Source organism: Triticum aestivum, chromosome 3A, assembly GCF_018294505.1.
Source record: "Triticum aestivum cultivar Chinese Spring chromosome 3A, IWGSC CS RefSeq v2.1, whole genome shotgun sequence".
Classification (NCBI taxonomy): domain Eukaryota; kingdom Viridiplantae; phylum Streptophyta; class Magnoliopsida; order Poales; family Poaceae; genus Triticum; species Triticum aestivum.
In genome coordinates this window covers 364,875,625-364,900,432 of record NC_057800.1, presented here as the reverse complement: position 1 = coordinate 364,900,432, position 24,808 = coordinate 364,875,625, and the positions used below count along the sequence as shown (strand labels likewise).

Sequence of the window (24,808 nt, the reverse complement as noted above, 5' to 3'; positions counted from 1 at the left end):
CTAAATAGCTACAACTCACTACCTATTTATCTAGCCATGCAACCGTCCCACGTCAGCAAATCATGCACTTGAGTTATAAGTCACTTTTTGCATTAGTACATCTATATGGAGCACTGCCATGTTACACCATCAGTTCATGCATGTAAGTTATGAGTTAATATTTCACACTAGATTGTGTGCTCTCATCGACATGGTATATATGTTGAACGCTTGGAACATACATGTATAGTTGATCCTTCACCTTCTTTTAACTAAATCTTTTTTTGTCTTTTATAGGTTATTTTGCTATATGCCTCATATTTTCTTAATGTTTTTAAAAGTTTGAATCAGGAATACTATTAAAATGTGACTTTAAGTAGTTTTAGTTGTTTACATAGCACCTAATAAATTATGCATTTTTTCCATTAAAATCACCGCAGCAACCCATGGGGTCTCATCTAGTTCTAGTGATAGTTACTCTCTTCATAAAGAAATATAAGAGCGTTTAGATCACTAAATCATGTCATTTAAGGTAATATACAACATAACCAGATAAATCACTGTTTAAATAACATCTTCAAGATTCATGCTTTCACCATCACCTATAGGCTCATCAACCATCCTAAAAGTAGTTGTCAAACAAGCTTTATGGCCTTCTCAGCTTCTACTAGCTTTCTCAGTTTCTAAGCAGCTCACACCAGCTTTTCTTAGTTTGTACTAGCTCGGGCCGCTTTTCCCGCAGCTTCTACCAAACTTCTCTCAGTTTCTATCAGCTCCAGATGCTTTTCATTCAGCCACGACGCAAAACAACGGCCTTGAAAGAGCCCACATGTCAGTTTTTTTCTCTTCTAGTTTTAAACCCTCAAATCATGTGAGAGATTGTATAGTTCTTTATTCCTGACGGCCTTGTCTTACCGTCTTTAATATTTGCTGTGGCTTGGTCTTAATCTTGTCTTGCGATTTTGTTGTTAAGACCTCTTCTCATAATGCTTGAGGGTGGGTCTTGGGCTATTTTTTGGCTTAAGACCCATGTTGGAGGCTATTCTTTGGTTTAAGACCCCATGTTTCTGTAACATTGAAGACGCCCTGATCCCAATACTGAATGAAAGAAAGGAAAAGTACCACCAATTGGAGATCGGTAGAATCATAGTACTTGTTAGCAACTCTGATGACAGCATGGGCGACATAGTTAAGTTACCTCATCGAGCCACCGGCAACCACAAGGCAACATAGTTAAGTTACATCATCGAGCCATCGACAACCGACAAATACACTGGTTTACTCTCAAAACTACGAATCTAAGAGCTGGACTGGTTTTATTCATACAGAACTCATCAGAGGTCAAGTTTCTCTCCAACCGAGAGCAGCACCCAGACATGGATCTGCCGAGGAAGCATGTCACCGCAATTGGAAAACAAGTAAAAATCGGTAGCAGCCGAACAGAAAGTGCAGATTATTACTGTGCGTGACTTCACAACGCTAGATGTTACCATTCTTACCTGACATGCCTACTCAACATGTGAGAAACCACCTCCAGTCTCGGATTTTGTTCTGCACAGAGAAGGGCGAGATATTACAAAAGTCCTCGGATGCTTGGGAGTATAGAAGCATCATCAAGAAACAACAATGATGTGCTGAAGAGTCGTTTGCATGGTGTGCTGGCACCGGGTAAATCAATATCCAGCTCTATAATAATTTCGGAATAGATGCATCGCAACACAAAGAAATAGATCAAAATTTAACAAAGCTTACTTGTGATCAGACGGATTGGGCATTACTTCATACACAATTGTGGCCACAACATCCCTTTTGTTCTGCAGTAGATGGTGTGGATCAGTCACACATCAGCATTGCATGCTATATTTCCAGACTAAACAAACATCTTGACGATGTACCTGAGTAGCTTCACCACGCAAACCAATGTAATATATCTTAGTCGTATCACCACCAAAGTTATCAGGAAAATGCAGAGTTAAGTTGGCCACACCTTGGAACCTTGAATACCTGACAATAACAGCAAGACACAAAAGGCCAAGAGAGGAAAAAGTTAAAGAGAGCTAACAATACAAGCTACTCCAAGTACAAACTATAACAGGATTTAAAACTTGGTAATTAGAAGCAACTCAGTAAACACATGAAAACAGAAGTGACCTAATACTTAAATCTAATACCCTATTCACAAAATGACTACTGTTGACTCATACAACACTGAGCATATGTATCTAATGAAGTTTAGCCGAGCAGTAGAGATGTGCTGTAGGCAATATTTCTTTTTTTTTCAAGAAAACACAAAAGAGCTTGCGTTTCATTGTATTGAAAAGAGAGGGGGGGGGGGGGGGGGTTATGGTTACAATCCCCCTATATTTCTTCTCCGAGGAATCGCAAAGATTGCCGAATTGTCACAGGCATGTGTGATGTGTTGGAGGCCTCACACGCCATCCTCACATCATATGATGGTATTCTCCAACTTATACAACAGTAAAAGGCATCTTATCTAATGGAGCATATCATCTACATATATTTGAAGCTTACATTTGAGAGGCTAAATTTGAATATCTTTACTCACTACTATCTATATTATACTATTACAATATAACTCAAAGAGAGAAGTCGTCCATATTTCAACCCTGAACTAGCCCATTTGTCTAAGAATCAACCATGAGCTTTGAAACTTATCAAAACCCTGAATTATCAAAACCATGCAAGATTCAACCTTGAACCGGTTTTCAAAGACAAAGCCGGTTTTGACCGGTTCACCCGCCTAGTCAGCTGCCACATCAGCGAGCCCCATGCCCAGCCCTGTCTCTCTTCCCATTCCGAGCCGCATCGGGCTCACCAAGCTTGCTGCCGCCACGTACGTGACCCCGACCCATCACCACCCTCTCTGGTGGCCGGCGAACGGCAGTGCCGCCACTCTGCCCTCACACGAGCTGGGCCCTGCTCCCCCACCCCGACCCTGCGGCCTGATGCCGCCACCCCCGGGCATGGATCGGAGCTCCCCCTCTCCTAGTGTCCACCAACGTGCACGGGCTCCTGCCCTGGACTCCCCTCTCCTGCTGGCCACCAATGCGCCAGCGGCTGAATCCATGGAGCCCTGCACCCACCTCTTCCCCTCTATCAACAGCAGCCGGAGCCGGCGTGTTTCCTCTCCGAGAGCGCCATGTGCCCTCCCCAGTGGCCGAGCAACATCAAAAGGGCTGGGTGGGACAGGACGGCCCAGACTAAGGAATTATACACAATACTTCTTCTTTAAGGGCCACTTTTACTCCCAGCCTTCACTGTTTTCTGCTGCCCTGGGCGGGCCAAGGCCCAGTTTTGCCCTAAAGTAACTCTGTCCCTGGCCCTCCCCTGAGGCGGCGATGCCTTCAGCCCCAGCAGCGACGTGCGCCTCGCCATGCTCCAGTCCCGTCCTCTTAGCTTCCTCTACCGGCCGTGGGCTCATCATGCCAAGTGTGCGCGCCGTTGCAATTCGCTTGGTGCTCACCGTGCTCGTCCACCGCACCCAGTCCGATGCTCGTGAGCCTGCTGAGCACGACATAGGTGAAGGGCGAAGGGCTGCTGGGTCTAGATGGCCGGCTGTGGTTCCGCGCCGCCGCCCTCCACTCACCGGCGGCGCAGGGGTATATGGCCCTTCGGGCCTGGCGGCGTCAGGTCAACTGCTATTGCGAGCTGGGAGAGAATGGGCAGCGGGTGACAAGCATCTGGTAGGGTGGAGGGAGAAGCGGCGGCGGCTCGGGATGCTGGCGTCCCAAGTGGCGGCGGCTGGGCTGTGTGAGAGACGCTGCTCAGGGTGAGAGACTGAACAAAGAGAGACTAGGTTTAGATGCCTGGTTGACGTGGCGGCTGAGTTGGTTGCTGACTAGGCGGTCAACTCTTCAAAACCGGCCAAAACAGCCACGAAAACTGGTTTGAGGAGAGGAGGGTTGATATTTGTCCAATTTTGAGAGTTTGGGGTTGTAAAGTAGACGGTTTTGAAGTTCAGGTTGTTTCTTAGACTTTGGTGACAATTCAGGGTTGAAATATGGACTTCTCTTCTAACTTAAATATTGCAATATAAATGAACATGTATTAAGTAGCACAAGCAGAACAAGTAACTACTAAAATTACCTGGTTTGATACTCAAGAACTCCCTGCAAATTCTCTGCCAGTTCCCATTCCTGGCACAAACAATCTCAAATTACAGCTGGAGTTTCTTCTTGTGGATGGATAAGAAAATAAACAAACTAAAAACATACCTGCACAGGCTGCATGTTTTGAGCATCAGAAAAGTCAATACCTTCTCTATTGATAAATCTGTGACAAGTCGACATTCTTTATAAATTTCATGCTATTATGGTTCAAGAAGAAAACACTGGGTAAGTCATGAAAGAGAGAAGCCAGAATTCTAAAACTTACGCTCTCATTCTTGAAGGACTTGTTCCATCAGCACCACCAACAACAGCGATGCTCTTGATCTTCACATCTGAGGTAAATCTACAAGAAAAAGGAACAAATGAAACATGTTAACGATTGCTGATAGGAATTGCAAGCAGAAACGAGAGAATAAGCATGTCTTAGCTATTAACACAAGCATAAAAATGATATATCCCAGTATAGTCGAGTATAAAGTAACACAAACCAAATGTAATATATATGGATCGTGAACTCATTGCAAATAAAGACAGAGGCAGAAGTACAGAATAAAACACGGATAACTTGCTTTGTCTGAAGGGGAGCCTTGGCGCAGTGGTAAAGCTGCTGCCTTGTGACCATGAGGTCATGGGTTCAAGTCCTGGAAACAGCCTCTTACAGAAATGTAGGGAAAGGCTGCGTACTATAGACCCAAAGTGGTCGGACCCTTCCCTGGACCCTGCGCAAGCGGGAGCTACATGCACCAGGTTGCCCTTTTTTATAACTTGCTTTGTCTACATACAACCCTTGATGAAGCATTCCGACTCAGGATACACAAACAAAGCCTTTTGTCCCAAGCAAATTGGGGTAGGCTAGTGATGAAACCTAACAGAAAACTGTGAGAACCCAAAAGAGAAGAGAGGAAGTACAAGTAAACAAAATAAATCGAGATTCTGGTATATGGTTTGCTGATTTCCATGCAGTCTTGTCAAGAGCCAAATCCCTAGGTACATTCCAATCCTCAAGTCTCTTTTTACTGCCTTTCTCCCATGTGAAATTTGGTCGCCCCCTACCTCTCCTAGTATTTTGGCTACTCTTAAGAATACCACTATTTACTGGTGCTTCTGAAGGCTCCGTTGGATATGTCCAAACCACCTTGGCCGGTGTTGGACAAGCTTCTCTTCAATAGGTCCCTACCTCATCTCGTATTCCCTCATTCCTAATTTGGTCCTTTATTGTATGGCCACCCATCCACCTTAGCAAGCGCATCTCAGTGGCACTCATTTCTTAGATGTGTTGCCTCTTAGTAGGCCAACACTCTGCTCCATATAGCATTGCAGGTCTGATTGCAGTCCTATAGAACTTACCCTTTAGCTTATGTGGGACCTTCTTGTCACAGAGGATGTCAGATGCTTCCCACCACTTCATCCGCTCCGCTTTGATTCGGTGGCTAACATCCTCATCAATACCACCATTGCTTTGGAGCATTGATCCCAACTCCCAAGTATAGAACGGTGTCCCTCTTCGGCACTATATGCCCCTCGAAACTAACTTCTCCCTTCTCCCTCCTCGCACCTAACAGCACTAAAATCACAAGTCATGTACTCGGTCTTGGTCCTACTAAGCCTAAACCCCTTGGACTCTGAAGTTTGTCGCCACAACTCTAATGTCCTATTGACACCCAACCTACTTTCGTCAACTAGGACCACATCATCAGCAAAGACCACACACCAAGGCACTGTTTGGATATTGGCAATGAGGCCCAGAATTAAACATTGGCATTTGGGCAGCCCGAATTTTGTTGTTTGGAACAGTACTCAGACTCGGAAAGACTTGGAATTGAAGCGTGATATTGAACAGCCCGCTGTCCCCACCCGCCTCACTTGTAACACACCAGCCACTCCCGCACTGGCAGTAGTTACTCCTAACTATCCTATAGGCTCTAGACTGACCCACAAACCAACACAAGTCTTTCCGGCACACTGTCCTCACTCGTGCGCACCCTGAGAAACTTCCTGGTCGTTCACACATCCCCAAACTGCTCCAAGCCAAGCACGCTTAACCAAGCGGTTCTTTTGAGATGAGCTTCCAAAAAAGAAGATGCACCTTATTGGTATGGGTCGTACTATCAATCCTATTAAACTAGGATGTCACATCACTTTGCCCGAATTCGGAACTTCACCCACTGACTTTGTGGCAAGTTCGACAACGCTCACCCCTAGTCTCCACTTACCCCTTTGAGGAGCGGTCCTGGAAAAAGAAAAATGCCACGCGTAGGAGAGGGACAGCAGCACGAAGCGGGAAGACAATCATCCCATATCTCAGACGCGGCGCGCGTGCGCCCAACCGCCTATCGCTCATGCTTTCAATCCCCTCAGCAGCAGCTGTTTGTTGCCTCCCATGGCGACGGATGCCGCTTCCCCCCATGGCTGCCCCTGCCTGTCTGCGAGCCCTCCACGAGCCGAGACTGGCTAGAGGACCACGGCGGCAGCCCCCTCCCACCCCATTCACATGTGCGCGTGGAGCGGATCGTGATTGTGCTGCCCATCCTCACCACGCTCGCGGGGGGCGCGCTTGCCGCATCACTCCTCGTGTTCGTGCTTGTGGCGCATGGGGCTGTGCAGGCCGTCATGGGGGTCGATTCCGGCAGGGAAACGAAAGTTAAAAGGCTAATTGGTTTCATGCCAACATTTGGCACTGCGAATACTTGGCAAGCCAACAATTGGCAATATCAAAAGTAGCCAAAAATTGGCAACTCTTGTGAGGTTGGCAAGTGAAATTGGTAACTAACCAAGCACTAGCCAATATTTTGGCATTTGCCAAATGTTGTCATGCCAATTTTTGGCATCAAACCAATCATGCTCTAAATTTGCATGGAGGAGAGAGCATGCTTGTGACGCCCCAAGACCGGAGCTTCAGATGCCTTCCTTTTATCTCGTTGTCGTTGTGTGTCTGAACTGTTTGTTGCCATGATCGGATGAGTGTCATTGTCATATTTTGCTTCTTGCATCATGTTCATCATTTGGTTATATTGCATTGCCATGCCCATCATTGTCATGTGCATTTGTGCCTCTTGTATTTTTTTGCGTTCTCATAATCATCATGTGCATTGTCATATTCATGCATGTCACATTGTTGGATGCTCCATGTATGATCATGCATCATCACCTCCTCATTCCTTCTTCTTTCTTTCATTTTGGCAAGTGACCTTTTCCCCTCCTCGAGAAATGTTCTTTCTTTTCCTGATGCTAGTTCACCATGCCTAAACCCTCTCTGTCAAATTTCAGATCATTTGGAGTTGTTTTGGTTGGGTTCAAAAATGGTTCAAGTTTGAATTTTAATTCAAACTTGAATTATTTTTCTGTCCTTAAAAATTCCCAAACCACTTTTATTAAATCGGGCATATTTCTTGGTTTCCAGAAATATGTCCCTCTCTCCTCACATCCATTCCAAACCCTCTGTACTTTCTTTCTATTTATGTTTATGCGATAAATAGAAAAGAGAAAAATCAGAGTAGAGAGGGAGAGAAGAAGCCCAGCAACCACATGCCACTAGGCCAGGCCGGCCCACCAAACCCCCTTGAGGCCCATCCCTTTCTAACCCTAGCGTGATTTGGCCCGATCCTCATCTCCCCTCGACCCCTCCTCCTCGTTCCTCCTCCCGCCGCCTCGCGCACCTTCACGCATCGCCAGAGAGAGGGAGCAGTGCCCCGCACCCGATTCCCATCTCTCTTCCTCCCAGCGCCCTCCTCTCGCCCTCTCCCTTGCACCAGTCGCCCTCAGCAGCCTCCTCCCTTCTCCTCCCCGCGCCTTCTCGAGCGTCATGGCCGCCGCCCGCTTCCTGCAGCCGCTGCAGCCCCTGCCGACAACCAGCGCCCGCCGTGGCCGTTCCCTCCGCCGCGCCGGGCCTCCCGAGCCGCCACTGGAGGCCAACTCCGACGCCCCTGTCTCACGTCGCCCTCTGCTTCCGTCTACGCCGCGAAGTCGCTGCCCCGCCACTGAGCACGAGCGCTACTGCTCTGCTCCACTCTGCCGCTCCTGCCCGAGTCCAGGCCGCCGCTGCGACCTCCTCTGCTCCCCCTCCGTTAGCTCCCCTGCGGGGCTCCTCTTCCATTCGCGCCGTCTTTGTCCAGCGCCAGGAGCTCGACCTTGAGCCTCTCCACGCGCGTCCGGCACCCCTGCTTCCTCCTACGTCGCCCCTGCCTCGTTGCCTGCTTGCCTCTGTGCCCCTCCATGGACCCCGAGCATCGCCGTCGTGCGTTGCATGCCACTGAAGCTCTCGCTGCCGTCGTGCACCACCGCTGGCCCTGTTGTCGTTGTCAAGACCCTCCAAATCAGGGAGTACCATGGCCGCCGCCGAGACACTTGGATTCACCAAGTTCGGCAAGTACCACGACTTACGGCACACGAACGACCACCGCTCCGAACGCCAAAGTACAGAATGACCCGCGAAGCCCCTGGACGCCATGTACCACTACAACCGTTGCGTTCCGTTTCGTCTTTGTCAAGTACCCATGGACGCCAAGTACCACGATGTCGGTGCCCCTCAAGTTCGGCTACACAAAAACGCCAAGTACCCCTTCATGTCGACAAGACCCGCAAGTCGGACCCCGAACGATCGACGACTCGTGGACCCTGTACAACTACCGTCGCCTTGGGTTTCGTCAAGTTCCTCGCCATGACTATGAACGACTATGAACCGTGTACAACTACCGTCGCCCCGAAGACATTGGATTCAAGTACCTCTCCGAAAACGAAACGTGAACCGCTACTTCCACTACGGCCGTGAACGTCTACTTCCTCTACTTTGCACCGAACCCGAACCGTCTCGTTTGCACGCTTCGAAGGTATAACCCCGAGACGACGTCCGTGAACGAATGCTTGCGATGTTTGAGATGCTCGTGTTTGCACCGTGTCCGTAGTGTCTCTCGCTTCCATGCCATCTACTCATGGGACACCCGGTATCCGGGAGCGCCCCACCATCTTTTGCACGCAACCGCACACTTCTCCTTTGCATCGGTATCTCAATCGAATTACCGGAACCAGAATGTTGCCGTGGCACCATTTCCGTTGTCGTGACCGTGGCACCCCTTTTCGTTTCCGCCACGATGACAAATGCTTCATAATATGCTCATGTCAACATTTTTATAAAATTTGCACATGTCATCCACATCATGATAATAACATTTAATATGTTTAAATTGTTGTTGCTTTAAATTGCTAATGCATATGGGGATTTACTGGAATTGTTGGTTGATGTTTCCGGCCCCATTTAAATTGTCTGGATAGGTAGTTTTTCATATGCTTCACCTCTTGTCATGTTAACCAACATTTAATATTATTGAGTACCTAACCGGGAGTGAACTAAATAATTGATGTGATGCTCCGTCAATATGCAACTCGTTGCATATTGGGCTCCACTTAACTTATAGTTTTGTTTGTGCACTTTGCCATGCCATGCATAATTAAACCGGACATGCATCATGCTTGGTTGTGCATCATGCCATGTTTATGTGATGGTTGTTTACTATGTTGTTTGCTTCTTTTCGGTGTTGCTTCTTCGGGTTAGTTCCGATAACGTCGCGTTTGTGAGGATCCGTTTGACTACGTCTGTTTGTCTTCTTCATGGACTCGTTCTTCTTCCTTGAGGATCTCAGGCAAGATGATCATACCCTCAAAATCACTTCTATCTTTGCTTGCTAGTTGCTCGCTCTATTGCTATGCCGCGATACCTACCACTTGCTATATCATGCCTCCCATATTGCCATGTCAAGCCTCTAACCCACCTTTCCTAGCAAACCGTTGTTTGGCTATGTTACCGCTTTGCTCAGCCCCTCTTATAGCGTTGCTAGTTGCAGGTGAAGATGAAGTTTGTTCCATGTTGGAACATAGACATTTGTTGGGATATCACAATATACCTTGTTTAATTAATGCATCTATATACTTGGTAAAGGGTGGAAGGCTCGGCCATATGCCTGGTGTTTTGTTCCACTCTTGCCGCCCTAGTTTCCGTCATACCGGTGTTATGTTTCTTGATTTTGCGTTCCTTACGCGGTTGGGTTATAATGGGAACCCCTTGACAGTTCGCCTTGAATAAAACTCCTCCAGCAAGGCCCAACCTTGGTTTTACATTTGCACTAACAACCTATCACCTTCCCTTGGGTTCTGCAGACTCAAGGGTCATCTTTATTTTAACCCCCCCCCCCCCCGGGGGGCCAGTGCTTGTCTAAGTGTTGGTCCGAAACAGAGCCACTTGCGGCGCCACCTCGGGGAAACTTGAGGGTTGGTTTTAGCTGTACGTAGTGTTCATCCGGTGTTGCCCTGAGAACGAGATATGTGCAGCTCCTATCAGGATGTCGGCGCATCGGGCGGTCTTACTGATCTTGTTTTACCATTGTCGAAATGTTTTGTAACCGGGATTCCGAGTCTGATCGGGTCTTCCTGGGAGAAGGAATATCCTTCGTTAACCGTGAGAGCTTGTGATGGGCTAAGTTGGGACACCCCTGCAGGGTTTTGAACTTTCGAAAGTCGTGCCCACGGTTATGGGCAGATGAGAATTTGTTAATGTCCGGTTGTAGAAAACTTGACACTTAACTTAATTAAAATGCATCAACCGCGTGTGTAACCGTGATGGTCTGTTCTCGGCGGAGTCCGGGAAGTGAACACGGTCTCGTGTTATGCTTGAACGTAAGTAGTTTCAGGATCACTTCTTGATCACTTATAGTTCACGACCGTGCTTTACTTCTCTTCTCGCTCTCATTTGCGTAAGTTAGCCACCATATTTGCTAGTGCTTGCTGCAGCTCCGCCTCACTACCTTTTCCCTACCCATAAGCTTAAATAGTCTTGATCGCGAGGGTGTGAGATTGCTGAGTCCCCGTGACTCACAGATTACTTCCAACACCAGTTGCAGGTGCCGTTGATACCAGTGCAGATGACGCAGCTGAGCTCAAGTGGGAGTTCGATGAAGATCGTGCTCGTTGTGTTGTTTCGTTCCAGTTGATCAGTAGTGGAGTCCAGTCGGGGCGATCGGGGATCTTTTGCATTAGGGGTTGTCTTTCTTTATTTGGTTCCGTAGTCAGACCTTGATTGTATTCTGGATGATGTAATGCTATTTTTATGTATTGTGTAAAGTGGCGATTGTAAGCCAACTCTTTATCTCTTTCTTATTCAGTGCATGGGTTGTGTAAAGATTACCCCTCTTACGACATGCCTACCATGCGGTTATGCCTCTAAGTCATGCTCCGACACATGGGAGATATAGCCGCATCGTGGGTGTTACAATGCTGGAGAGAAAGAGAAAAAGATGAAAGGCCAGTGATGTGTACAACAATGTGCAATTCAATATTTTCACCATCCAAACACCAGAATTCGGGTTGAATGTCGATATCAATGTCATGCAGATTTGAATCGCAAAAAAAAATGTCATGCAGATTTAATATTGGAGCCAATGCAATTTGGAGGCCTTGAATGTCTACATCCAAACAGAACTCGAGGGATATCTCCTTGTATATTGTTTCCGACCTCGTCCATCACTAAGGCCAAGATGTTGATGGATAAGTCTGTGTACTAGGGCCCTTGTGGGGCTGCAGCACATGGTCCTTGTGGCAGTTAGGAGGATAAAGTCCTGGACCATCAAGGACTGGCTGTTAGGATAGAGTTCTGTTCTTGACCATCAAGGACTGTCAGTTAGCATCTTAGACTAGCATCTTAGACTAGCATCTTAGACTGGCATCTTAGCAGCATCTTAGCATATGCCTTGGCTGGCTAGCAGCCTATAAATATGTATCCCCAACCCCTCAGGTTGGCATGGCATTGTGTGAGAAATAAACCAACGAAAATTGTCCCAACTCTCCTAGTGTCATCCACAACTATCAATGCTCAGGTTGAAAGGTCTAACAAGTGGTATCAGAGGTCCCAGGTTAACCTGCACCCTGAGCATTTCCTGTGAGCAGCCCAAGTCGGTAGCAGCAGCTGCTCCGTCTGCCTCTGGTTACCTTCCTCCCTCCGGACTGTCGAGCAGCAGCTCGTCTTCATCAGCCTCCTCTTCACGCAACAGCCCCCCTGCAGCGAGCCATGTCTGCAGGTCGCTCTCAGCACACGGCTACCTCGAGCATGCGGCGCCGGCAAGAGGCCGAGCGCGCCGTGGCAGAGGAGCGTGAGCGAGCGGCTGTAGCAGCGGCTGCTGCGGCGGCAAGAGTGTCGAGGCTGGCTGCAGCGGAGCTGGCAGCAGCCAGAGCGGAGGTAGAAGCAGCCAGGGCGGAGGTATCAGCAGCAGCAGCAGCAGAAGCAGCCCGTGAGGCTACGGCGGATGCCAAGGCACTCCGCGGCAGCCCCGGCAGCTCCAGCAGCTCCGCGCCTGCGGACGACGGCGCCGACGCAGATCGTGCCAAGTGGCGCAGGAGCGGACGGCGCAGTGGGCAACCGAGCACGCCCGCGCTCCAGGTGGAGGCGCGCACCGCGACGGCGGCTGCAACGACCAGGACCGCGGCCTCTACGAGGTCCGGACTGTGGTCAGGGATGTTGGTTCCAGTGTTGGGTGGCCTACCCTCACTAAAACCAACTACGTCGAGTGGGCCGGGATCATGAAGGTCAGGCTCCAGGTGCGGCGCATGTGGGAGGCAGTCCAGGACAGCAACGTCGACCACCTAGAGGATCGACGGGCGCTGGACGCCCTCATCGCCGCAGTCCCGCCCGAGATGCAGTTCTCGCTTTCCAACAAGCGGACTGCCAAGGAGGCTTGGGACGCCATTGCCGCAGCACGCATCGGCAGCGACCGTGCTCGCAAGTCCACCCTGCAAGCACTTCGTAAGGAGTGGGAGAACCTGGGCTTCAAGCCAGGTGAGGACGTTGATGACTTTGCTCTCCGTCTCAACACTCTGCTGCAGAAGATGGTGAAGTTTGGCGATGCCACCTACACCGAGGAGAGAGCTGTCGAGAAGCTTTTTCGGTGCATTCCCGAGAAGTACAAGCAGATGGCTCGCTCGATCGAGTCGTTGCTGGACCTCTCCACGATGACGATCGAGGAGGCGATAGGTCGACTCAAGGTCGTCGACACCGACGAGCCACAGCCCCCCTCGGGGCCCGTCACCACCGGCGGGAAGCTGCTCCTAACTCGGGAGCAGTGGGATCCCAGCCTTGGTGACAAGAAGAAGGGGGAGCCTTCCTCCTCGACGGGCGGCCGCAAGCGTGGCAAGCAGCGTAAGGCGCGAAGAGGCCCCCCGGGCAGGGCACAAGGACGTGCCGAAGGTGACGCCCGCGGAGGCGCCAAGGACGGCGCCGCTGGCAAGCCCAGGCCGGCACAAGACAACAGTTGCCACAACTGTGGCCGGTTTGGCCATTGGGCCAATGAGTGTCGGCAACCACGACAAGGCCAGGCTCACGTCGCACAGGCGAAGGAGGAGGAGACGGCTCTGTTCATGGCGCATGCAAGCATTGAGCTACCCTCGGCGACTCCAGTCGCAAAGGCTTTCATCCACCTCGATGAGCCAAAAGCACACGCTCTTCTCGGCGATGGCTCCGGGAAGGACAAGGCTACGGGGTGGTGCCTCGACACCGGCGCCACCCACCACATGACCGGTCGAAGGGAATTCTTCGCCGAGCTCGACTCCGATGCGCGAGGCTCCGTCAAGTTCGGGGATGCCTCCGCTGTGGAGATAAAGGGCGTCGGCTCCGTCATCTTCACCACCAAGATGGGAGAGCACCGGCTGCTCACCGGTGTCTACTACATCCCCGCGCTAAGGAATTCCATCATCAGCTTGGGACAGCTGGATGAGAACGGCTCACGCGTGCTGATTGAGCATGGGGTCCTACGCATCTGGGATCGCCAGCGTCGCCTTCTCGCCAAGGTGCCCAGAGGTGAAAATCGACTCTACGTCCTTGATGTGCAGGTGGCACAACCGGTCTGTCTCGCTGTCCGTCGAGACGACGAGGCGTGGCAGTGGCATGAGCGCTTTGGGCACCTTCACTTTGAGGCCCTGAAGCGTCTAAGTGCCAAGGAGATGGTGCGAGGCCTGCCATGCCTCAACCATGTGGAGCAGTTCTGCGACATCTGCGTACTGACAAAGCAGAGACGACTCCCCTTTCCCCAACAGGCGAGTTTTCGGGCTAAGGAGAAGCTGGAGCTCGTGCACGGAGACCTGTGCGGCCCGGTGACGCCAGCCACACCAGGAGGTCGACGCTACTTCCTGCTGCTCGTCGACGATCTCTCCCGCTACATGTGGGTGATGATCCTCGGCAGTAAGGGAGAAGCGGCGGACGCCATCAGGCGCGCGCAGGTTGGTGTGGAGGCGGAGAGCGGCCGCAAATTGCGTGTGTTGCGCACTGACAACGGCGGCGAGTTCACGGCGGCTGAATTCGCATCGTACTGCGCCGATGAGGGCATCCAGCGCCACTACTCCGCGCCGTACAGCCCGCAGCAAAACGGCGTCGTCGAGCGGCGCAACCAGACGGTTGTGGGGATGGCTCGGGCTCTCCTCAAGCAGAGAGGGATGCCGGCTGTCTTCTGGGGAGAGGCGGTGCTAACGGCCGTCTACATCCTCAACCGCTCTCCTACTAAGGCACTCGACGGCAGAACTCCGTACGAGGCCTGGCATGGGCGGAAGCCGGCGGTCTCTCATTTGCGGGTCTTTGGCTGCCTTGCGTTCGCCAAGGAGCTCGGCCACATCGGCAAGCTCGACGACAGGAGCACTCCGGGAGTCTTCATCGGCTACGCGGAGGGCTCAAAGGCCTACCGCATCCTCGACCCAAAGACACAACGTGTGCGCACAGCGCGAGACGTCGTGTTCAACGAAGGGCGAGGGTGGCAATGGGACAAGGCGGTGGACGACGGCTCGACGCCGACGTATGACGACTTCATTGTCGAGTACACTCACTTCAAGGAAGCTGGGGGAGCAAGCAGCTCCTCTTCACCGGGCACGTCTACCCCGGCCCCCAAAACTACATCGACTCCGGCGCCTGCTACACCGACGACACCACAACCGGCGACGCCGCATACTCCAGCCCCGGCGGTCGCCACTCCGGGCTCGTCTTCATCAGCACCAGCTCACGCAGAGCACAACCCGATGAAGTTCGCTTCCCCGCTCACTCACGACGAGGAGCGGGTCGACGCATGGTATGGAGGCGAACCACTGCGGTACCGTACGATGGATAATGTGCTCGGCGACCAGCCGGTGCCAGGACTGGTGCCACGTGACCTGGAGGCGCAGCTACAGCTCGTGTGTGAAGACGGCGAACCACGGTCCTTTGCAGAGGCCGAGAGAGACGCGGCATGGCGCGCCGCGATGAAGTTGGAGATGGATGCGGTCGAGCAAAACCGCACCTGGGAGCTTGCTGATCTCCCTCGAGGTCACCGCCCAATCACCCTTAAGTGGGTGTTCAAGCTGAAGAGGGATGGAGCCGGCGCCATCATCAAGCACAAGGCTCGTTTGGTGGCCCGAGGCTTCTTGCAGCAGGAAGGAGTCGACTTCGACGACGCTTTCGCTCCCGTGGCACGGATGGAGTCCGTGCGACTTCTCCTTGCGCTGGCTGCCCAGGAGGGCTGGCGTGTCCACCACATGGACGTTAAGTCGGCATTCCTCAACGGCGACTTGAAGGAGGAAGTCTACGTGCATCAGCCACCGGGGTTTACGATTCCCGGCCAGGAGGGCAAGGTGCTCCGCCTGCGCAAGGCTCTCTATGGCCTGCGGCAGGCACCCAGGGCGTGGAACGCCAAGCTGGACTCCACGCTGAAGAAGATGGGTTTCGAGCAGAGCCCGCATGAGGCTGCCGTCTACCGACGGGGGAGTGGAGGAAATGCCCTGCTGGTGGGCGTCTACGTTGACGACCTGGTGATCACCGGCACCAAAGATGCAGAGGTGGCGGCGTTCAAGGAAGACATGAAGGCCACGTTCCAGATGAGTGACCTGGGGCTCCTCTCCTTCTATCTAGGGATTGAGGTGCACCAGGACCACTCCGGGATCGCGCTTCGACAGTCCGCCTACGCCAAGCGCATCGTTGAGCTAGCTGGGCTCACCGACTGCCATCCAGCTCTCACTCCGATGGAGGAGAGGCTGAAACTAAGCCGCGACAGCACGACGGAGGAAGTGGATGCTACGCAGTACCGACGCCTTGTGGGGAGCCTTCGCTACCTCACTCACACACGGCCGGACTTGGCATTCTCCGTCGGCTATGTCAGTCGGTTCATGGAGCGACCAACGTCGGAACACCAGCAGGCAGTGAAGAGGATCGTCCGCTACATAGCAGGGACCCTCGACCACGGCCTCCACTACCCTAGGTGTCCTGGGGCGGCACACTTCGTCGGGTACAGCGACAGCGACCACGCCGGCGACATCGACACCAGCAAGAGCACGAGCGGGATCCTCCTCTTCCTCGGCAAGTGTCTCGTGAGCTGGCAATCAGTCAAGCAGCAGGTGGTGGCCCTGTCCAGCTGTGAGGCTGAGTACATAGCGGCCTCCACCGCCTGCACTCAGGCGCTCTGGCTTGCTCGACTGCTTGGTGATCTTCTCGTTCAAGACACCAAAACGGTGCAGCTCCTGGTGGACAGCAAGTCCGCCCTGGCCCTGGCAAAGAACCCCGTGTTCCACGAACGGAGCAAGCACATCCGACTGAGGTATCACTTCATCCGCAGCTGTGTGGAAGAAGGGAGCATCGAGGCGAGCTACATCAACACCAAGGATCAGCTCGCAGACCTGCTCACCAAGCCCCTTGGGAGGGTCAAGTTCCTCGAACTTTGCTCCAGGATTGGGATGATTCAACTCTCCCACAAGACGACGTACAAGACTTAGGGGGAGAATGATGGATAAGTCTGTGTACTAGGGCCCTTGTGGGGCTGCAGCACATGGTCCTTGTGGCAGTTAGGAGGATAAAGTCCTGGACCATCAAGGACTGGCTGTTAGGATAGAGTTCTGTTCTTGACCATCAAGGACTGTCAGTTAGCATCTTAGACTAGCATCTTAGACTAGCATCTTAGACTGGCATCTTAGCAGCATCTTAGCATATGCCTTGGCTGGCTAGCAGCCTATAAATATGTATCCCCAACCCCTCAGGTTGGCATGGCATTGTGTGAGAAATAAACCAACGAAAATTGTCCCAACTCTCCTAGTGTCATCCACAACTATCAATGCTCAGGTTGAAAGGTCTAACAGATGTATGGGCTCAAGGCTGACCCTTGATGTAGTCCTATGGCAATTGGGAGGTGTTGTTCTCACTATCACCTGCTCGCACATTTGTCACAACTTACCGTACACATACTTGATGAGGGTAATGTACTTTGTTGGGACTTAATGTTTCTCTAGCAACCACCACATGACCATCCTCGGTATCTTGTCATATGCCTTCTCCAAGTCGATGAAAACCATGTGTACATCCTTCTTATGCTCCCTATATCTTTAAATAAGCTGACGTAGCAAGAAAATCACCTCTATTGTCGGTCTCCCGGGCACAAACCAAATTAATTTTTTGTGACGTTCGTCTCTTTTCTCAAGCGATGCTCAATCACCCTCTCATAAAGCTTCATAGTATGACTCATAAGCTTAATTCCTCGGTAATTAGTATGACTTTGAACGACTCCTTTATTCTTGACCTCATCTTCCACTAGGAGTCATTTTGCCTCGTCCTTTATGCATTTAACTTGGTTGAGATCCCTTGTCTTCCTCTGGCGGACTTCCACCATGTTGTAAATGCCCCTTTCTCCTTCCCGTGTCTAGTCACTAACAAAGCTCATCATAGGCCCCGACCCCTTGCTTCACTCACAGCTAAGGACTTGCCTAAATGACTAAAAGTGCACAAATGTGTTCCACAGAAATCAGTTGTAATGAATGATTGCTTTCTTCTTGGCCTCTTTCTATTTCTCCATGTTGCTTCTGACTCCTTCAGGATAATTGAAATAATTTATGGAAGGGTGTGCAAAAAAGGACTTGCCTAAACGACTAAAAGTGCACAAATGTGTTCCACATAAATCAGTTGTAATGAATGATTGCTTGGCACCAAACCAGCAAACAAAGTTATATATATATATGTATGTATATATTAGTGTGGATTTTTTAACACCCGGTGACTATGTCACCCCTCTGGGTGGCAGTGTCACCCCATGTTATCTCCGTTCAATGCATGCCTCGTGATTTGTGCAAATGCTATCATCATTCCTTCGCCAGGATTCAATCAATGAAGCATGATAATGATCACACTAATACGGTTCTAGAAGAGTATGTGTCAGACTAGGGGTATCAAAATGTGAGATGATGAATACTTGACCAAAAAGATACCCTAATAGTGTCAAAAATACAATAACTTACTAACTTTCTATAATAGTACAAAAAAATTGGTTTGTGATTAAGACTTTTATTACCTAAAAGAAGTTCTCCATGAACTCAAAAAAGATTCCTCAAAAATAGATCCATGTGTATACACAATATCATCGTTTAATCTGGTTACTACTTACTACTAATGAACTCGTCTCAGTGCTATTAGACAAATGGAGGTCTAATCAATGACAGACCTAAAAGATGCTACACGGATCTCAAAGGCAGATCAGACAGAAGCCAGAAGGGTGACAATGCCCCCAGGTGACAAAGACATAATAATCAGAGAAGACAACATGTATAAATCAATACACGTCCACAAGCACTACCCTAGAACAATTAAGCACAACCAAATGATTCAAATTTTAAAATTATGAAATGAATGAACTAAAAGTATCCATCTAATGCCTTCCATAACTGTAACAGCACAATTTCTTGATGTTTCGATGAGAACTTCTTGACTCTCCATACAACAAATTTCTGTAGACACTAAAGCTGTCGATTCTGCATTTGAAGGCATAAAATAGTTCAACTTGTGACAGTTAATCAGTGCACGTCCACAAGCACTAAAAAAAGGGCAGCCCAGTGCACGTAGCTCCCGCTTGCGCAGGGTCCGGGGAAGGGTCCGACCACTTTGGGTCTATTGTACGCAGCCTTTCCCTACATTTCCGCAAGAGACTGTTTCCAGGACTCGAACCCGTGACCTCATGGTCACAAAGCAACAGCTTTACCGCTGCGCCAAGGCTCCCCTTCGTCCACAAGCACTAGCCTAGAAAAATTAAGCACAACTTCATGACCAAATGATTAATATTTAAAAATTATGAAATGACCGAACTAAAAGAATCCACCTAATGCCTTCCATAACTATAACACCACAAATTCTGTGTCCTAGACACTAAAGCTGTCAATTCTGCATTTGAAGGCATAAAATATTCAGCTTGTGTGGGTTTAAGGCAAGTGAAGCAATGATGTAATTAATTTAAGAAACCGAGTGGGGCAGGCACACACATATATCTTTTTTTCGAACCGGGCTACCACCGTTTCTGTTAATTCCTCAGCGGAGATAACAAGTTTATACAGCAGAAGGGGATGGAAAAGAAAGAAGCCAAGACACAGATATATATCCAATTATCATTAAGTGATGTAAGCTACTTACGGGATGAAAACAAGTAACTCAGGGTCACCCTCATTGCTCTCCAGAAAACCCTGGTGCAGCAAGAATGTTCATAAGAGTGCAGGTAACAGGTATGAAAAGAAACTTAAGTAACGGGTTATGAGTGAAAATATCACTTGTCACTGAATAAACGCTGTAAGCTACAGCATCAGTATTCTGATCTTGATTCATTGTACCTTACAGGATTTAGGGTCAAGACTGATAAGCTGATACAACAAACATAAGTAATATCCAAATTCGCATGCAGAAGAATGGCAATTTTGCGTAACATGGAGGATAAAGGGTAATAAAACATAGAGCTCAAAATGTCTGCATAATGCATACCAAACCTGCTGGCCTACTGTTTCTCCCGTTTAATATTTCAGACGTCCTGGCAATTTCCCTTTTCCTACTATGCGCTAGGATTATGCTTTATAGACATCTTTACTAGTACTTGTGAAAAATAAATTGTAGCCCTCAGTAATCATGACAGTAATGACATTAGTGGCATGATAAAAAAAAGTACCCAGTGATAGTTTTATAAGGACAAATAGTACCTACTGGATGCACAGAAAGCTGCTAATTTTCTATTCGTTCTAATGTAATACCAAAGGAGACGAGTATAATCCACATAGGGACACAGCAATCGATACTGAAACTTTTCTATATCAGTGACAGGTTATCTAGAAACGTCTAACTCCTGGCATATTTGGCAGAAAATAAGCACTGACACTCATAAGAAGATGGGTTATGTCTAATTCAAGGATCTCGGTACATACCACGGAAGTCTCGAGGCGCTGGTCCCACGACTTGAAGACCGATTTGACGCTCCCGGCCACAGATTCGTTCAGAGCCACCACCTGCAGGTTGTGGAAAAAACGGGGAAGATTCAGAGCCACAGTTTCTCGAATTTCTGCAGTAGTAATAGAAGATTTTGCACTCGTAATACAGTAGGCTACAGCGAAGATTCTGATTTACAGAGAGAGACGGAGAGAGATTGGGAAGAAACCTTGGGGATGTCGATGTGATTGTAGAGCGACCAATCGGCGGCGCAGTTGTGATCCCCACACTCGTGATCGTGCAGGCATGCCATCCCTCTCTCTTACCCTCTTCCTCTTCCTCGCTCGCTGCGAATGCAGCACTACTGGTGTTCTTGTTTGGATTTGCTCTGCGTCTGCTGCCTTCTGGTCGGCTGCTGACTGCCTGCGTCTACGAAGGTACTAGGGCTTTGAGGGTTTTCTTTTCTTTTCTTTTCCCCCTTTTAGTTTTTCCGCCCGCAAAATCGAACCGTCTAGACATTTTTAGGATCCAACGCGGACAAAAATGTCTGGACTTTCTTTTCTTTGTCTCCTTTTCTTTTTTTCTTTTTTTCTTTTCTTTTTTCTCCTTTTATTAGTTTACTTTAGTCGGCCGCACATATTTAAATCAGACCATCGTGCATTTTCAGCCACACAACACGGCTAACAAAAATGTTCAGACCAGTCCAGATATCTAGGGCATGTTTGGTTGCCCGCATCGATTTTGGCACATTGCATGTGATTTTTAGATAGACCTGACTGAGAAAAACAGACTATAAACCACCATCTGCACATAGCTTGATTACCTGTATATATGTTAGCTGCATGAGGGAACTAATGTTGACCCGCCGTTTGGTTGGCTGCACCACATTAAGCGCACATATGACTCGTTGTTTGATTACAACCTGCATAAGGTGTTGTCACCACTTCTCAGCGGTGGTGACCTTACCATACGCGATCTGAATAGGTTTACTCCTGGCTACCAAACAAATTACGGTTCATCCTAACTACTATCAAATGGCAGTATAGATTACGAAGAGCCATATGGCTGAATAGGGGAAAGTTCATCGTCGATGTTAACTAGATGCAAGTCCATCTTCCTCTTCTGCTGCTGCTGGTAGTTCTTCATCTTCATCTTCCTCTTCTGCTGCTACTACTACTTCTTCCTCTACTTCTGCCACTGCTCTTGCTCTTCTTCTTCTTCTTCTTCTTCTTCTTCTTCTTCAGATCCTTGTCTGGCCTCTGTTATCCCACATTGCTTGTGTCCACTCCATCCTTTTGTTCTTCCAGGCTTCTTTGTCAAATGTCTCCACACCATGGCCGAAACTAACAACATCGTCCTCCGTCACATCTTCCTCCTCATGCACCAGTTCATGTTAGCCTTACGAGATTTAGGAAAAAGTAGCTCAGCCCTGTACAATAACAAGGTATTTGCATGTATATATAAGAGAGTCCCATGTATAATAACAAGGTATACACAAGACGTATAAAACTACAACTCTAACACCCTCCCTCAATCTTAACCGTGCTCCGCGGGTTGAGATTGTGCCGACAATCCTCAAACAAAGGTAATGGCAATGGCTTGGTGAAGATGTCCGCAAGTTGATCTTTAGAGAAGATGAACTTGATCTGAAGTAGCTTCTGTGCAACACGTTCTCTGACAAAGTGGTAATCAACTTCGATGTGTTTCATTCGTGCATGAAATACCAGATTGGAAGAAAGGTATGTAGATCACACCAAAGAACCGGTGGTTGTCTCTGAGGTACTCGCAACTCACGAAGCAAAGACTGTACCCAAATAAGTTTTGCGGTTGCATTAGCTACAGCCTTATACTCAGCCTCTGTACTGCTGCGAGACACCGTGGCTTGCTTGAGAACACTCCAGCCGATCAAGTTAGGGCCTAAAGAAACCGCATATCCCCCCGTGGATCGCCGATCATCGGGATTACCTGCCCAATCTGCATCTGAAAAAGTGGAAAGAATGCAAGAGGGAGCAGGCCGAAGATGTAATCCATAAGAGGCTATCAGGCGAACATAACGAAGAATGCGCTTGACCGCTAAGCGATGTGAATCGCGAGGTGCATGTAGATACTAGCAAACATGATTGACCATAGAGGCAATATCTGGTCTGGTGATAGTGAGGTACTGCAGGCCACCAACAAGACTACGGTACTCGGTAGCATCATCTGGAGATAGAAGATCACCATCAACAACAGAAATCTTGTCAGTAACAGACATGGCTGTGGAGGAGGGGTTTCACTTGAGCATACCAGCACGACGCAAGAGATCCAAGGAATACTTCTTTTGAGTGAGATACAATCCATCAGAAGTGTGAGCAACCTCCAAACCCAAAAAATAATGAAGCTTGTCAAGGTCCTTAATAGCAAAATCAGAACGAAGAGCTAATAGAAGACGATCAGCAGTAGGCATTGAGGAACTGACAAGAATGATGTCATCAACATAAACCAGAAGATATATGGTGACATCAGACCGCTGGAAAAGAAACAGTGATGTATCGGCCTTAGATGGAACAACACCATGAGCATGTAGAGCAGTCGCAAGACGAGTATGCCAAGCACGGGGAGCCTGCTTCAGACCATAGAGTGCTTTGTCCAAGCGACAAAGGTGATGAGGATGATCAGGATCAACAAAACTTGGTGGCTGCCTCATGTAAACTTCCTCCTCTAACACACCATGAAGAAAAGCATTCTCGACATCCAACTGTCAGAGATACCAGCCACGAGTAACTGCCAGAGATAACAAGAGGCGAATGGTAGTGGGCTTAAAAACTGCACTAAAAGTATCCTCATAGTCAAGACCGTGACGTTGTTTGAAACCTTTAGCAATTAGGCGGGCCTTGTAGCGCTCAATGGAGCCATCAGAATGCTTCTTCACTTTAAACATCCATTTGGAGTCAATAATATTAACACCAGGAGGAGGAGGAACCAGACGCCATGTTTTATTATGAAGAAGAGCATGATACTCATGTTCCATAGCAGTCCGCCAGTGTGAAATACTCATAGCAGCTTGATAATGACAGGGTTCAGACATTGGACCAGAGACTACATGAGCCATGCATGCTGCAAGCCAGGCAACCGTGCCATCTGTACGCTCTTTGGGACATACAATACCACTGCAACTGCGAGTGTGAGGTCGTCTCAGAACCACAAGAGCTGGAACAGGTGGTGGTGGTAGCGCGCGTATAGGAGATGGTGATGACGCAGGCATATGAGCAGACGGAGGCCCTGGTGAGGGCGGCTCAACTGGTGACCCAACCGCATATGTCGTGGACGACCTGACCACATGCGTCGTGGGCATGCCTCGCGGCCCAGACAGAGGTGTACTAGGCAGCCCAAGCGTAGGGGTGCTGGGCAGTCCAGGCGGCCAGGGCGGGGGCGACCCGACCATGACCGTCGTGGGTGTCCTAAGGAATCGCGTTGTGGGCATGTCTGGTGACCCATGCGGGGGCGCACTAGGTGGCCCAGGCAGGGTCGCACCACGCTGAGTCGTCCCAGGCGGGGGCTGCATGCAATGGAGGTAGCACGTTTGTCCCATATGCATGGATGGGACTACGTGTATTTGCATGCATATCATCCGTAGGATTGCATGGAGAGTGTGTATCATCCAGCAGCTTGAGTCGAGCACCGCGACCAGTACCTGCACCATGATTAAACAACAAAACAAGCGAGTAGGCAACATCTTCGAATTGGTCAGAGGAAAATTTTGTTGGACGCAAGGACTATGGTATGTCGAATGTTGTCGAAAGATTAGAAAATGTAAAGGAGTTCTCATCAAAGATGACATCACAGGAGATGTAGACTCTATTAGTGGGTACATGAAGGCACTTAATGTTGGGAAGCGTTGCATGGAAAACAAAAAATATTTCTATGCACACGCAATGATCTATCCAAGAAGATGCATAGCAACGAGGGAGAGAGTGTGTCTATGTACCCTCATAGACCTTAAGCAGAAGCGTTTCACAACGCGGTTGATGTAGTCAAACTTCTTCGTGCTTCAACCGATCAATACCGAACGCACGGCACCTCCAAGTTCTGCACACGTTCAGCTCGGTGACGTCCCTCACCTTCTTGATCCCGCAAGACGTCGAGGTAGTAGATGAGTTTCGTCAGCACGACGGCATGGTGACGGTGATAGTGAAGTGATCTCCGCAGGGCTTCGCCTAAGCACTACGAAAATATGATCGGGGGTGAAACGGTGGTGGGGGCATCGCACACAGCTAGGCCATTGTCTAAGGTGTGATAGGCGCCTCCCCTCTTCATATATATAGGTGGGAGGGAGAGGGGAGAGGCAAAGGGGCGCCCCAAGTAGGTTCGAATCCTACTTGGGCTCCTGCCCTTGGCCGCGCCCCCTTTCCATATTTGTCGGAGGGGAAACGAAAGAGGGAGGAGAGGGAAGGAAGGGGGAATCCTTTTCCACTATTTCCTTTCCCTTCCCCTCTTTCCTTCTCCTCCT

At 49.5% G+C, this 24,808-nt stretch overlaps 1 protein-coding gene across 2 annotated transcripts; it reads right to left on the bottom strand.

Annotated features, from left to right (window-relative positions):
• Window positions 1–1,107: 1,107 nt before the first annotated feature.
• LOC123061298 (PITH domain-containing protein 1) lies at window positions 1,108–20,796 on the bottom strand. Of its 2 annotated transcripts, XR_006428873.1 has the most exons (11): window positions 20,549–20,796; window positions 20,319–20,399; window positions 19,543–19,592; window positions 4,375–4,452; window positions 4,215–4,272; window positions 4,087–4,136; window positions 1,875–1,983; window positions 1,732–1,793; window positions 1,479–1,530; window positions 1,222–1,361; window positions 1,108–1,177 (listed from the first exon to the last, which is right to left on the bottom strand). XR_006428873.1 is itself a non-coding variant. In XM_044484363.1 (10 exons), exons 1-9 carry the CDS (start codon window positions 20,630–20,632, stop codon window positions 1,488–1,490), a joined length of 615 nt encoding a protein of 204 aa, XP_044340298.1. In that variant the 5' UTR covers window positions 20,633–20,796; the 3' UTR covers window positions 1,108–1,361; window positions 1,479–1,487. The 2 variants fall into 2 exon arrangements, 1 of the variants encoding a protein (XP_044340298.1); XM_044484363.1 differs by having other exon boundaries at window positions 1,108–1,361.
• Between the last annotated feature and the right edge of the window lie 4,012 nt (window positions 20,797–24,808).

Coding starts and splice junctions, on each gene's coding strand:
- LOC123061298 (XM_044484363.1), bottom strand. CDS start 20,632: ATGGCATGCCTGCACGATCACGAGTGTGGGGATCACAACTGCGCCGCC. Junction 4,453..19,542: donor GAGTTACTTGTTTTCATCCC/GTAAGTAGCTTA, acceptor TTTTTCTTGTAG/ATTTACCTCAGATGTGAAGA. Junction 4,273..4,374: donor AGTCCTTCAAGAATGAGAGC/GTAAGTTTTAGA, acceptor GACTTGTCACAG/ATTTATCAATAGAGAAGGTA.